The 11,304-nt window shown below is 40.4% G+C and overlaps 1 protein-coding gene across 1 annotated transcript; it reads left to right on the forward strand.

The window, feature by feature from the left end:
- Positions 1–2,263: 2,263 nt before the first annotated feature.
- LOC119004971 (TLE family member 5-like) lies at positions 2,264–10,813 on the forward strand. The gene is made up of 7 exons (XM_037072321.1): positions 2,264–2,709; positions 4,418–4,515; positions 5,130–5,193; positions 5,599–5,643; positions 5,736–5,798; positions 5,926–6,000; positions 6,157–10,813. The coding sequence occupies exons 1-7, from the start codon at positions 2,683–2,685 to the stop codon at positions 6,394–6,396; spliced, it is 612 nt and encodes a 203-aa protein (XP_036928216.1). The 5' UTR covers positions 2,264–2,682; the 3' UTR covers positions 6,397–10,813.
- Positions 10,814–11,304: the final 491 nt, after the last annotated feature.

Consider the following 11,304-nt stretch of genomic DNA (forward strand, 5'->3'; position numbering starts at 1 on the left):
AGTATCATGACCTCAGATACTGATTAGTGTATAATCAACACCTGCTTATGATGAAGAAGGTTCCTTGTTTAAATTAGACAATCAAAATGTTAAAAAAAAAAAAAAAAAAAGTTAAATATTATTTATTTAGTTATTCCCAGTAGCAATGCCACAATACTGGAAATTTGGTGTGATCAGGAGCTGTAGGACGGGTTCATAATTTTGGAGGTGCTGTGATATAATATGAGATGATTTTAAAAAGCACCTTAAAGTAGCTATGTGTAGGTGTCAGTGTCACGTGGGGGCGCCGACGATGACGGACCAAGAACACAGACGGCATCAGTTGTCAATGGGATTATCTCTTTTTCTATAAACCAAAATGTGTAAAATTAGCAAATTCAAGCAAATAAAAGGTGCTGTTTCAACCTAAAAAACTCTATAAATAGGGCTTTTGAGGTCATATATGACTGTTTTTTGTTCATAATGTGCTTTTATACAGAAGCCGAGAATGGCCATGGATTTTTCTGTTTTTTTATGCACTGTTATCTCGTGATAACAACTTATCTCGTTATCTCGAAATAACAAAGGTTGTTTTCTCGCGATAACAAATTAATTTATCTCGTTATCTCCACATAACAAAGATTGCTTTCTCGCGATAACAAATAAATCTAGTCAAGTAAACGAACTAACGTGAAGTGTAACTTACCACTAGGCTACAGCTACAGCCAGCAACGGAAGCCGTTCATGGCAGCTCTTGTAGGTTGAAATCAAGACGAACACATTATTAATTAATTTGTTATCACGAGAAAACAATCTTTGTTATGTCGAGATAACGAAATAAATGAATTTGTTATCGCGAGAAAACAACCTTTGTTATGTCGAGATAATGAAATAAATGAATTCGTTATCACGAGAAAACAATCTTTGTTATGTCGAGATAATGAAATAAATGAATTCGTTATCGTGAGAAAACAACCTTTGTTATGTCGAGATAACGAAATAAATGAATTCATTATCACAAGAAAGCAACCTTTTGTTATATCGAGATAACAAGATAATAAGTCGACGAGATAACAGTGCATAAAAAAAAGTAAAATCCATGGCCATTCTCGGCTTCCGTACTTTTTCTTTCTCTGAGGTGTGTGATAAGTTGTCTTGAATAGTTGTTGTGGTATTGAGGGTTTTTGGTGGGAAAATGATTAACCCATTAGTGGGGCCGGGGTCAGATTTAAAATTTAATTTTTAATATTGACTTTTTGTCTCACAATTATTACTTTTAACCTCATAATGTTGAGTTTAATCTTATAATTAATTTTAAATTAAATAACAATATTGACTTTTGTGTCATCATTTTGACTTTTTATCTGGTAATATTGACTTTGACCTCATAAATATAAATTTTCTCCTCATCATTATTACTGCCAAATTCATAATTTTGATTTTTATCTCATAATTATTACTTTTTTTATTCAAATTTAATTTAGATTTTTTTTGGTAAAATAATATTGACCTTATGTCCTAATTTAGAGGTTTTATGTCATAATTATTCCTTTTATCTTGTAATATTGACTTTTACCTCATGAATATACATTTTCTTCTCATCATTATTACTGCTGAATTCATAATAATCTCATAATGTTAAGTTTAATCTTATAATTTAGATTTTTTTGTATCACAATATTGACTTTTATGTTCTCTTAATTTACTTTAAATTTCATAATATTGTTTTTTGTTTAATCTCATAATTATTCCTTTTTAATCTCATAATGTATAGTTTAGTTTTTTTGTATCATAATATTGACTTTTATGTCCTATGTATTACTTTTAATATCATAATATTGAATTTTTTTCTCATAATTTTGACTTTTTGTCTCACAACTTACCATTGGATTTTTTTAAAATTTCTATATATCTATCATTTATTTTAAATCAGGTTAAATTTTCATGATTTTCATTACCCTGTTTCTGACCGGCCCTGGATGCCAGGTTCTGCTCCGGGTCTGCGGTGTCTCCGGTCCCGGTGGCCCTGGTGACCACGGTGTCTCCGGTCCCGGTGGCCCCGCTGTCTCCGGTGTCTCTGGCCCCGGTGTCTCCGGTGTCTTCGGCCCCGGTGGCCCCGCTGTCTCCGGCCCCGGTGGCCCCGGTGGCCCCGGTGGCCCCGCTGTCTCCGGCCCCGGTGGCCCCGGTGGCCCCGCTGTCTCCGGCCCCGGTGGCCCCGGTGGCCCCGCTGTCTCCGGCCCTGGCCGCTGTGAGCAGCGTCAGTTCAGCGCTGTGTCACACGGGGCGCCCGCTCCTCCGCGGCTCGGTTTGTTTTCCGGGTGATGCTGCTCTTCTCTTCAAAGCAGAGGAAAGTCAGGGGCTCATGTGTCAACATCCAGGGCTTCCCCGGGGAGGTGTATCGTTAACGTTATTCCAAAAAAAAAAAAAAAAAAAATACCCTGATGTTCCTTTGAGGAGCGTTTTTATTTTTTGACCGCCGGTCCATCCTCGGAAGCAGCGGGTTTTTTTGTGACTGCGGAGACCAGAGGACGATCTTCAGCTCCGGCTGCTTTGACGCTAGCTAACGTTATTATAAACGATGACAGAGTACAAAGTGCGAATAGCGTCTCCAATCATTTGATAATATCTGGGGACCTGTTAGCTTAGCCAGCTAGCCTGGTTATTCGATTAGAACAAGGAAACACGGCGAGACACACTGCTGACATGATGTTTCCTCAATCAAGGCACTCGGTAAGTTGGCTAGTTGAACTTGTCCCAGTAGTAAACTGAGCAGGCTGAGCTAACGCTAGCTAGCAGCCGACAGCTGATGTTAGCTCTGCTGGCTGCAGGTTGCTGTCAGCTTGTCTCACAATACCAGACCCCTTTACACCTCCCCACGACGTTCATACCCTCACAGTAGAGCGTCTTGAATCTTTAAATCAATCTAAATACGAGCTAAAACACACTATCGCCGGTCTGTGGCTGCTAACACAGTGTGCTGCTAGCTAGCTACTGGTCAAAAACAGCTAATTTAAGTTGGTGGTTGAGTCTGTGAGAGGGGGAGTCGGTGTGTGGTTTTCTTTCGCGTTTAGCTCAATTTCATGTTGCCACGATCAACAGAACAAACGCAACGCACATGTAAAAGTAAAGAAATTGCACATGCAAACAGCTGAGTGTGACAAAGAAATCTGGGCACATGGTGGGGAAGGATTTTGACTGTGAAATAAGAAATACTGTGAATTTAAAGCAGAATTAAGTCAAATAGCTGCAATTCACAGCCAGAAAACCTCCAGAGAAATCATGCAGTGTGTTTATCCTGACAGTCTAATGCAGGGATGGGCAAACTTTTACCCTTGGAGCTGCAGAAATCAAAGTTGTCCTTTCAGTTTTACCAGCTAAAAGTAAAAATAACATATTATATTGTGTTAAAGATGCAAATTGCACTTGATTTCCAGGTTCCCTCGCTTGACTGACCTCTTGTGCAAAGTGTCATTCTGCCCCTCGTGTTCAGATCATGATGAAAAATTAATAATTTGTGAATTTTCTTATTCAGAGAGCATTTTTTGCTTCCCACAAAATAAAACGACATACAACAAACTTCTAAATAATTGCTTTATTCCAGGCGATACTGCCATACACAAATTCTCCTCAAAAACATTTAATAAATACTAGTCCTGGGCAGCAAAATCAAGTATTTTGAGATCTTTTTGACCAAATATTTTGGTACATTGTAAGACGATATTTAACCTGATGTACTGCTAAGCTTTTACGTGACGTTTTCCAAGTAATCAATCATTAGACGAGCACCGTATTGCATATTCTGTGCATTTTTGGATGCAGTTTTTCGGACCCCAGTGTATCCGGAGCGACTCCATCCTTTTCGTTGAATCTCGTAATCCCACTGGAGACCTCTAGCCCTTGTGCCACTTATTTAAAGAGTAATGAGGTTTAAAGCATTGGATAAACCCTGGATTACAGCTCGGGACTGATGGTTTAAGTGTAGTCTATACATATCCAGACTTCTAGTGCAGTCTCCAAATGCCTCACACATATGGTCAGCTCTTTAATCTCGCCTTCTGTAAACACATTTCCTCAATCACCACGATGCGGGTCTGCAAAGAGTTCAGGTTGGGGTTGAGGGATATTTTTTTTTCTTTTTCTTTTTCTTCTGAAGACAGATGTTGTAAGTTAAACACGCTGTCTGCCTCTCCTCAGGGCTGACCTTCTTTTTGAGCGATCCTCTCAAAGAGTTAATCTCGGAGGTCAATCAAGTGTTTCGAAAACAAACCCGAGCACGCTTTAAATGAGGGACAGAGATTTTTTTTTTCAGCAGCAGGATTGCACCACTGGACCCAGTATTCCTTTTATTGCTGGACTGAGAGTAACTATCTTGTGTGAATAAATAAATACATGTGGAAAAAACAAAAACGGATCATGTTCTTGTTGTTATGTGACGCAGGCATCCTCTCAGTCCGGTCAAGCTCTCAAGTTCACCACCTCTGACTCCTGTGACCGCATCAAGGATGAGTTCCAGTTCCTCCAAGCACAGTACCACAGGTAGGCAGCTAACGCAACCATAGACTGACTTTTATATACTTTAAACAATTGAAATATGTTCCCGTAGTTTATGATTCTGATGGCAAACACAGTTTTTAGCTCATTTTTTTTGTAATTTCCTGGGAAAATGGCACCTAATATACATGTCTGACTGGCATGCTCACTGCCTTTTTTTTGACCATTACTTCCCGGTTTATCATCTATTAATTTGAACCGGAATTGACTTTATAAAGTCTCTTTCAGTGCAAGCTTTTTGGATTAATTATTGATCAAGTATGATGACTGAGATAATACAGCAATGATGGTTTACAGGTACATGCAGGCGCGCTGTACATGGCCAAAGTCATCCGTACAGTTTGTGCATAATGGCTGTTCATGGTGATAAATGTTTAAAGGCGATTCTGTCCATGTAATGATAATTTCGAGGGTGGAAATGTAGCCGTATCCCTAACAGTGTAGATCTGTTGAGCAGAATCAGGCGTACGCACAGCTCAATAAATCTGACGAAAGCGTACACGCAGTTTTTGTGCATCGAGCCCAAAGAGTTGTGGAGTAAACAGATTCATCCATTTTCCCCTCGCGCTGACCTCCGTGGTTTAATATTTCTCTTCCAGTTTGAAGTTGGAGTGTGATAAACTGGCATCGGAAAAGTCGGAGATGCAGCGTCACTATATCATGGTGAGTGTCGCCGTTTATTTCCATCTCGTGTCCTGTTACATACCACAGACGTGTCACGCGCTGGACGGCAGTCTAATCACAGGAATTCAAGCACACAATGAGGATTTCTAGATTTTCTCCATTTATAATTCCAGTTGTGCACAGTCACAGATTTGCACTGCTGCTTCTTATCACATGATCAGCAGCTGACATACGCTTCTTAAAGTGTCTCTGATAGCCAGCGATTAATTAAAGATGATCTAACAAAGCCTCCTCTGGTTTAGAATGACATGTATGGTTTTTTTTTTTGCAGCAGTAACCAAGCTAGTGTGTGCCGTTTATAGAACGATGCTTTTTGTGTAGGTATAAAAATAGCGAGCGTCTTTAGCTTCAGTTTATTCTAATGTTTCCCTCTTTCTTTCACAGTACTATGAAATGTCCTACGGGCTGAACATTGAAATGCACAAACAGGTAATCAGAGTCTCCTCTAATAAATCCTTTTGTAGAGTGGCTCAGATCTTGTAGGGTGATGGTCTGAAATCTTCTTTTCTTTATCTTTTCAGGCTGAAATAGTGAAGAGACTGAATGGCATCTGTGCTCAGGTGCTGCCTTACCTGTCACAAGAGGTAATTAATGTGTCATCTTACTGTTCTCCTCAAGCTTAATATTTTACTGTTTTATTTGTAAAAATGTATTTATAATTCCAAATCTGAGGTGGATTGATGAAGTATGAACGTGTTGTCTTTAATCCAGCATCAGCAGCAAGTCATGGGCGCCATAGAGAGAGCCAAGCAAGTCACGCCCCCCGAGATGAACTCCATCATACGGGTAAGCTTTATAGATCTCCCTACAAGTGGGTTTAACGGATGAACTGTTCGTCCAGAGCATGAAATAAAATGGCTACAGTGACTCTTTGTGGTAAAGCGTCTTGTGTTCTTGTATGCCTGTTAACTCACAGTGTTTGTACCTCGTGTGTGTTTCCAGCAACAGCTCCAGGTGCAACACCTGTCCCAGCTCCAGGGTCTGGCCCTGCCCGTGACCCCGCTGCCCTTGGGCCTCACCCCTCCCTCCCTGCCCGCCGTCTCCTCCAGCTCCGGCCTGCTCTCTCTCTCCTCCATCCTGGCCAACTACTCCCACGGTCAGGCCCAGGCGGTGAAGGAGGACAAGGCCCGGGAGGCTGCAGAGAGAGCGCCCCGAGGAGAGGACGGGGACAAGTCAGACTAGTGCAGACACAACGAGAAGGTTTGGAAGGGGGTGGGGGGAAAAAAAAGAAAGGTAAAACTGTAACTGTAAATGAGATTGATGTAAGTCTGGCTGCCTGTCTGCTGAGTGTTGATGTAGAGGAGTAACTGCAGGGATGAAGACGAGCAGAGAGGGCAGAGGTGAAACTTGTGGACGTGCAGAGAAGGAAACTGCTGAATGGCTGAGAGTTAAATGTTCTTATTATTTAGTGGTAATAGACTCAGTTCAGGCTTCTAGACTTTAAAATAGATGCTTTTTTAGTGTAAGCCACTGTTGTAAGGCTTAACCAAGATAAATGTTTTCCCATTTGGAGTGAGAGCTGAGGATGAAGGCTAACAGCAGTGTCCCTTACATGGCTCTGAATCTCACAGGTTTATATTTCTTATGTTTGTTTGGTTTTTTTTTTTTCTTTTTTTGTTATCAGATCTGTTTTCAGTGGGTTTTTTTGTTCATGTCCTCTGAAATGCCTCTGTCTGATTGTTTCTTGTTGGCTCCTGTCTGCCAGTTACAGTCAGCAGTTTTAACAAGTTCCCTCAGCTTATAACTCACAGTAGCTCCGTCAACACCTTTTTTTTTTTTTTTCCCCAAAATGATAAACGTTGCCTGGAGCTGTTTGGACAGTGACATCATTCAAATATGTACTTTGGAGCCAATTAGATATTAGTCCGATGTTAAACGGGATATTTTTAAAGGGACATTTCACTTTTCAAACCCCTCGAACATAAAACAACGTGACTTGTCAACATTTTCCTTCATGCGACCAACCACTGGATGCGTTACCTTCGTGTACCTCAATCCCAAATAAACGGGATTATATCGCGTTTAAAAACCTATAGTTTGTACAAATAGTAGTATACCCATCTTTGAGGGTTAATTTGTGTTTCATAGGCCTAGCTGCTGCTGCTGCTGCTGCTGCTGCTGCTGCTGCCGCTGCTGCGCACGCTACATGGCATGGACCATGACTTGTCTTTAAAGGTACAGTGTGTAATATATTGAGTTTTTTGCAGCATAGCGATGAGGCTCCAGATCACAACACTCTCTCATTCACCCTTCCGTTTCTGAAGATGCTGGAGAAGCTACAGAGGCTACGGTGGCCCTCACGGACAAAAAATTACTGTCAGAATTGGATCCATTCGGTCCAGTAAAATTTGGAAAGTTTCGAGGAACCACATGATTAAATTATTTTATTCCCATTCAAGTTATCCAGGCACTAAACCGGAGCTTAGCCGGCTTAATTGGCGGAAGTCTCCAGTGCACACGCTCTGTTGGCCCCACAACACACAAGATCCGGGTCATTTTAATCCCATTAGTCGAGAAGCATCTATAGGAATTAACCAGGTTGTGTCTCCATGGCTGCGTCCAGATTTTAATCTAATGTCCTGGAGTTACAGCAAATATTGAAAATAAATAGCTGTCCTTGTGAATGCCTCTTTGTTTAGGTTTTTATCTGTGCAAAATAGACCTGATCTGTGGTTGGGCTCCTGTTTGAGGAAACACACATAGAATAATTCTGGAGCCCTTTTTTAAAATGAAAAATTACTAAATAACATTACAGGAGTGGAACTCATACTATTGTGGAAAAAGAAGAAAAAATAAACCTTTCCTTAAACGGGAGCCCAACCACAGATCATGTCTGTTTTACACAGAGAAAAAACTAAACAGGCATTCATAAGGACACCTACATATTCCTGTTTGCATCATCTGCTGTAGTTACGACGACCACAGACACATTCAGCTGAATAACATAGTCACAAAAAGTCAACATAATCATCTGTTAATCTCAAACACGTGTAACTTCAGCATCAGTCTGCAAACATTTCTTTGTCATCACAGATCTCCATCCTGTCCTGATGTCATATACGTCATATAGCGTCTTGGAGTTTTCGTTCCTTCGACAACAATTCAGGCTCCTGTGATTTTTCTTAAACAAAATAAGTATGATCCGCCATCCTTTATCAGATTTATCATACAGATTGTTTGTCAGGAAACCGCAGCTCTGCTTCTTCTTCGTCTTCCTACACGGTCATTTCCGGCAGCCACCCACTGAATTTAAAAATGCAAAAGGCCCAAACTAGTGCCAGGTCTGACAGTTCTGGGCCACTGTAGAAACATGGCGGGGCAACATGGCGACCTCCATGGAGGGAGACCTGCTCATTCTAAGGTCATGACACAGGTCAACAAACACAACTACTCTCATTTCTAGGTGATTATACAATGATTAAAACTAATAACTTATACCGAGTGTGTTCTGCTAGATGCCGCTAAATATCACACACTGTACCTTCAAACAAGAATTTAAGCTCTGAAAAGAATTGACTTTATTTTGTGTTTTCGTGAAGTTAAAGACAGGCTAATTAGACATTCAAAATGTGTCTGTGTGTGCTTGAGTGAATGTGATTGGAAAGAAGAAAACACTTGTTTAATTTAACCTTTTTTTTTTCTTTTTTCCTCAAAGCACCTTTTTGTATTTTCCTCGCCCTCCCATGCTTCTGCCCCTTCCTCGTACTCGTCCACTCTTTAACTGACCAAGACAAACTTGAACAGGATCTAAACTTCAGAACCGGACGGTTGTTAAAGAAATACATGTACTGTACTTCTGTAAGTTAGCACACTTCAGTTTATACTGAGACTGTATCAAGCACCTGTCTTATTCTTGTTTAACTCATGTGTGATTGTCGGGGGGGAGATCTTCTCCCCCTTTTTCTTTTTTAAATTCCCATAGTTTTAATGAAGAATGTGTCTGGGGTGAGTTGCTGAAGCTCTGTGAGCAACATCGAACAAGCGTTCCCTCAGAAAACAGCAGACTTAAAGATGATTCTCACGGTCGAGATTTGTGTGGGTGACCAACGTTTGGTTTCCTGTGGTGAAAAACCTCACAACCCCCCAAAAAAAGAAACATGTAAAGTATTGGACTCACTGAATAAGAAGCGATGTGTAGAGGTCCCTAAACAAGCTAGTGTGAACAAATGACAAATTTAAACGCATTTCAAAATAAATTTTCAGACACCGTGGTCAGAGTATCCACATCTGCTAATTTCTTTAACTTTCTAAAAACCTACACCCCAACATCTGGATTGAATTTTAATCATATTAACTGACATCATCTCCTGGATATGATGTCAAGGCTCCGTGTCGCATCAACTTTGTGTAGAGGAGTGTCTGTTGTTAAGCAGCTACGTTACCAATATAGTGTAGAGTTAATTTGCCCACTTTCTGCGTGTGTAAACATTTAGATCAAGTAAAAGTTGCTTAAATATGATAACCTTTTGTTGTTCCTAACCTTCTCTGTCATCACTGAATTTAAACATCAGTGTAGCCGATCTCACCACACACAAGTGACTCATTTCTCATCTGTTCAATGTTCTTACTGTTGGCCGTCAGTGGGTCACAGCTGAGGTGTGTGGCTGAGAAGTAGGGATGTTCATATTCGAGGCAGCAGAGGGCAGCAGTGCTCTCTCATCGACACCGTCAGTGTCATGAGATCACATTCACAAGGAGAAAAGATTAAAAAGAGTGTTCACTGTGTCTTCACTGCTTCTCATCTGACTGTGGGTCAACACCTGTAACCCTGTTGTTACGCGAGCGCTTTCCAGAGCTTTGACAACCCACCTTTCAACGTCTGAGCACGTCCCAGATCCTTTTGTCCTCTGTATCTTTTAATTTGAAAGCACTTAAGTTGCGGCTCAGTGCTCCCTTTTTTTTGTTTTGATTTTTCTTCTTCCTGTCTGTGCTAGTGTCGGGGAGCTGAGGATTTTCCCTCCCTTTAGAGATTTGACCTTAACGTACCGAGTGTGAGAATGGATCCGTTTCACTTGTTACGCTGACGTCGAGTCTCTGTAGAAAAAAAAAAAAAAAACCTCCTTTGGCAAAACTCAGACATATGAATGGTATGTGTGTTTGTTTTTGCTGTGAAGGGCCAATTTGTATACATATGAATATATCAATATACATATTTTTTAAAGCATTTTTGTATGTTTCAAAGCTGCTTTTTAACGTGTGTGTATCATGGAAGATTTTGGTGTTGTCCGTGTGCATTACAAGCCTACAGTTAAAAGAGAGGCACAATGTTGTATACCATATCGTTTTTCCTGTTTTTTCTCCCATTCTCTCAGTAGGCAGTAACACTTAACATTGTTTTCTAGGTTTGTAAATGTTTTATCCTTTTTTTTTTCTTTTCTTTTTTTTTTTTGTGCAAACAAAAAAAAAAGTTCAGTGTGTTTATGAACACAGTCTCATTTTAAGATACCTGGGGCAAAAAAAAACAAAACAAACAAAAGATTTAAAAAAAAAACAAAGATGTAAACAAGCAACTGTGTATTCTAATGAGAATGAATCAACCTTTTAGCAGTAAGGAAGCTTCTCTGGTGCCTTACAAATAAAAGATGTGATTGAGAGTGCTCATTTGTCTTCAGTTGGTTTCTGTCTGCGTGGGGGGGAAAAAAGACTGAATCGGTCTAGAGGACAAAAAAATGAAACTTTGAAGGGCATCAGAGTCACTTCAGCAGCAGCTCATAGAAGCTGAAATGTTGCTAAATTATGAAATTATATAATTTGAGGTATTTGGCACAGAGAGTTGAGGGATGACTCATTACAGGAACATGAAGAGTCACAGAGACGTTCTAACACGAGGAAATTAGAAAGTTCCCTTTAGCTTAGTCATGTCACGCTGGATGAGTCGGTGCCTTGTGTCAGATTTAAAGGTCAACCAAAAATGACATTTCGGACATAATCTACTTGCTCTAATGGCGATGGGAAAGTCAAGTGAATTTTCATAGTCCACAAAACTTCATAGCTTCATCGCCTCACTGCTCAAGTGTTACAAAGAACGGCTCTATTCAGCGTGTTCAGTGTAATCGAGGCATCCAGAGGCCCTGAGATCCCAAATTTATT

This window comes from Acanthopagrus latus, chromosome 16 (genome assembly GCF_904848185.1).
Source record: "Acanthopagrus latus isolate v.2019 chromosome 16, fAcaLat1.1, whole genome shotgun sequence".
NCBI classification, from domain to species: Eukaryota; Metazoa; Chordata; class Actinopteri; order Spariformes; family Sparidae; genus Acanthopagrus; species Acanthopagrus latus.

Bases quoted from the DNA above. Each gene is read 5' to 3' on its own strand.
- LOC119004971 (XM_037072321.1), top strand. From the start codon at position 2,683: ATGATGTTTCCTCAATCAAGGCACTCG. The intron at 2,710-4,417 runs GTAAGTTGGCTA...TATGTGACGCAG, and splicing joins TTCCTCAATCAAGGCACTCG to GCATCCTCTCAGTCCGGTCA. The intron at 5,644-5,735 runs GTAATCAGAGTC...TTATCTTTTCAG, and splicing joins ACATTGAAATGCACAAACAG to GCTGAAATAGTGAAGAGACT.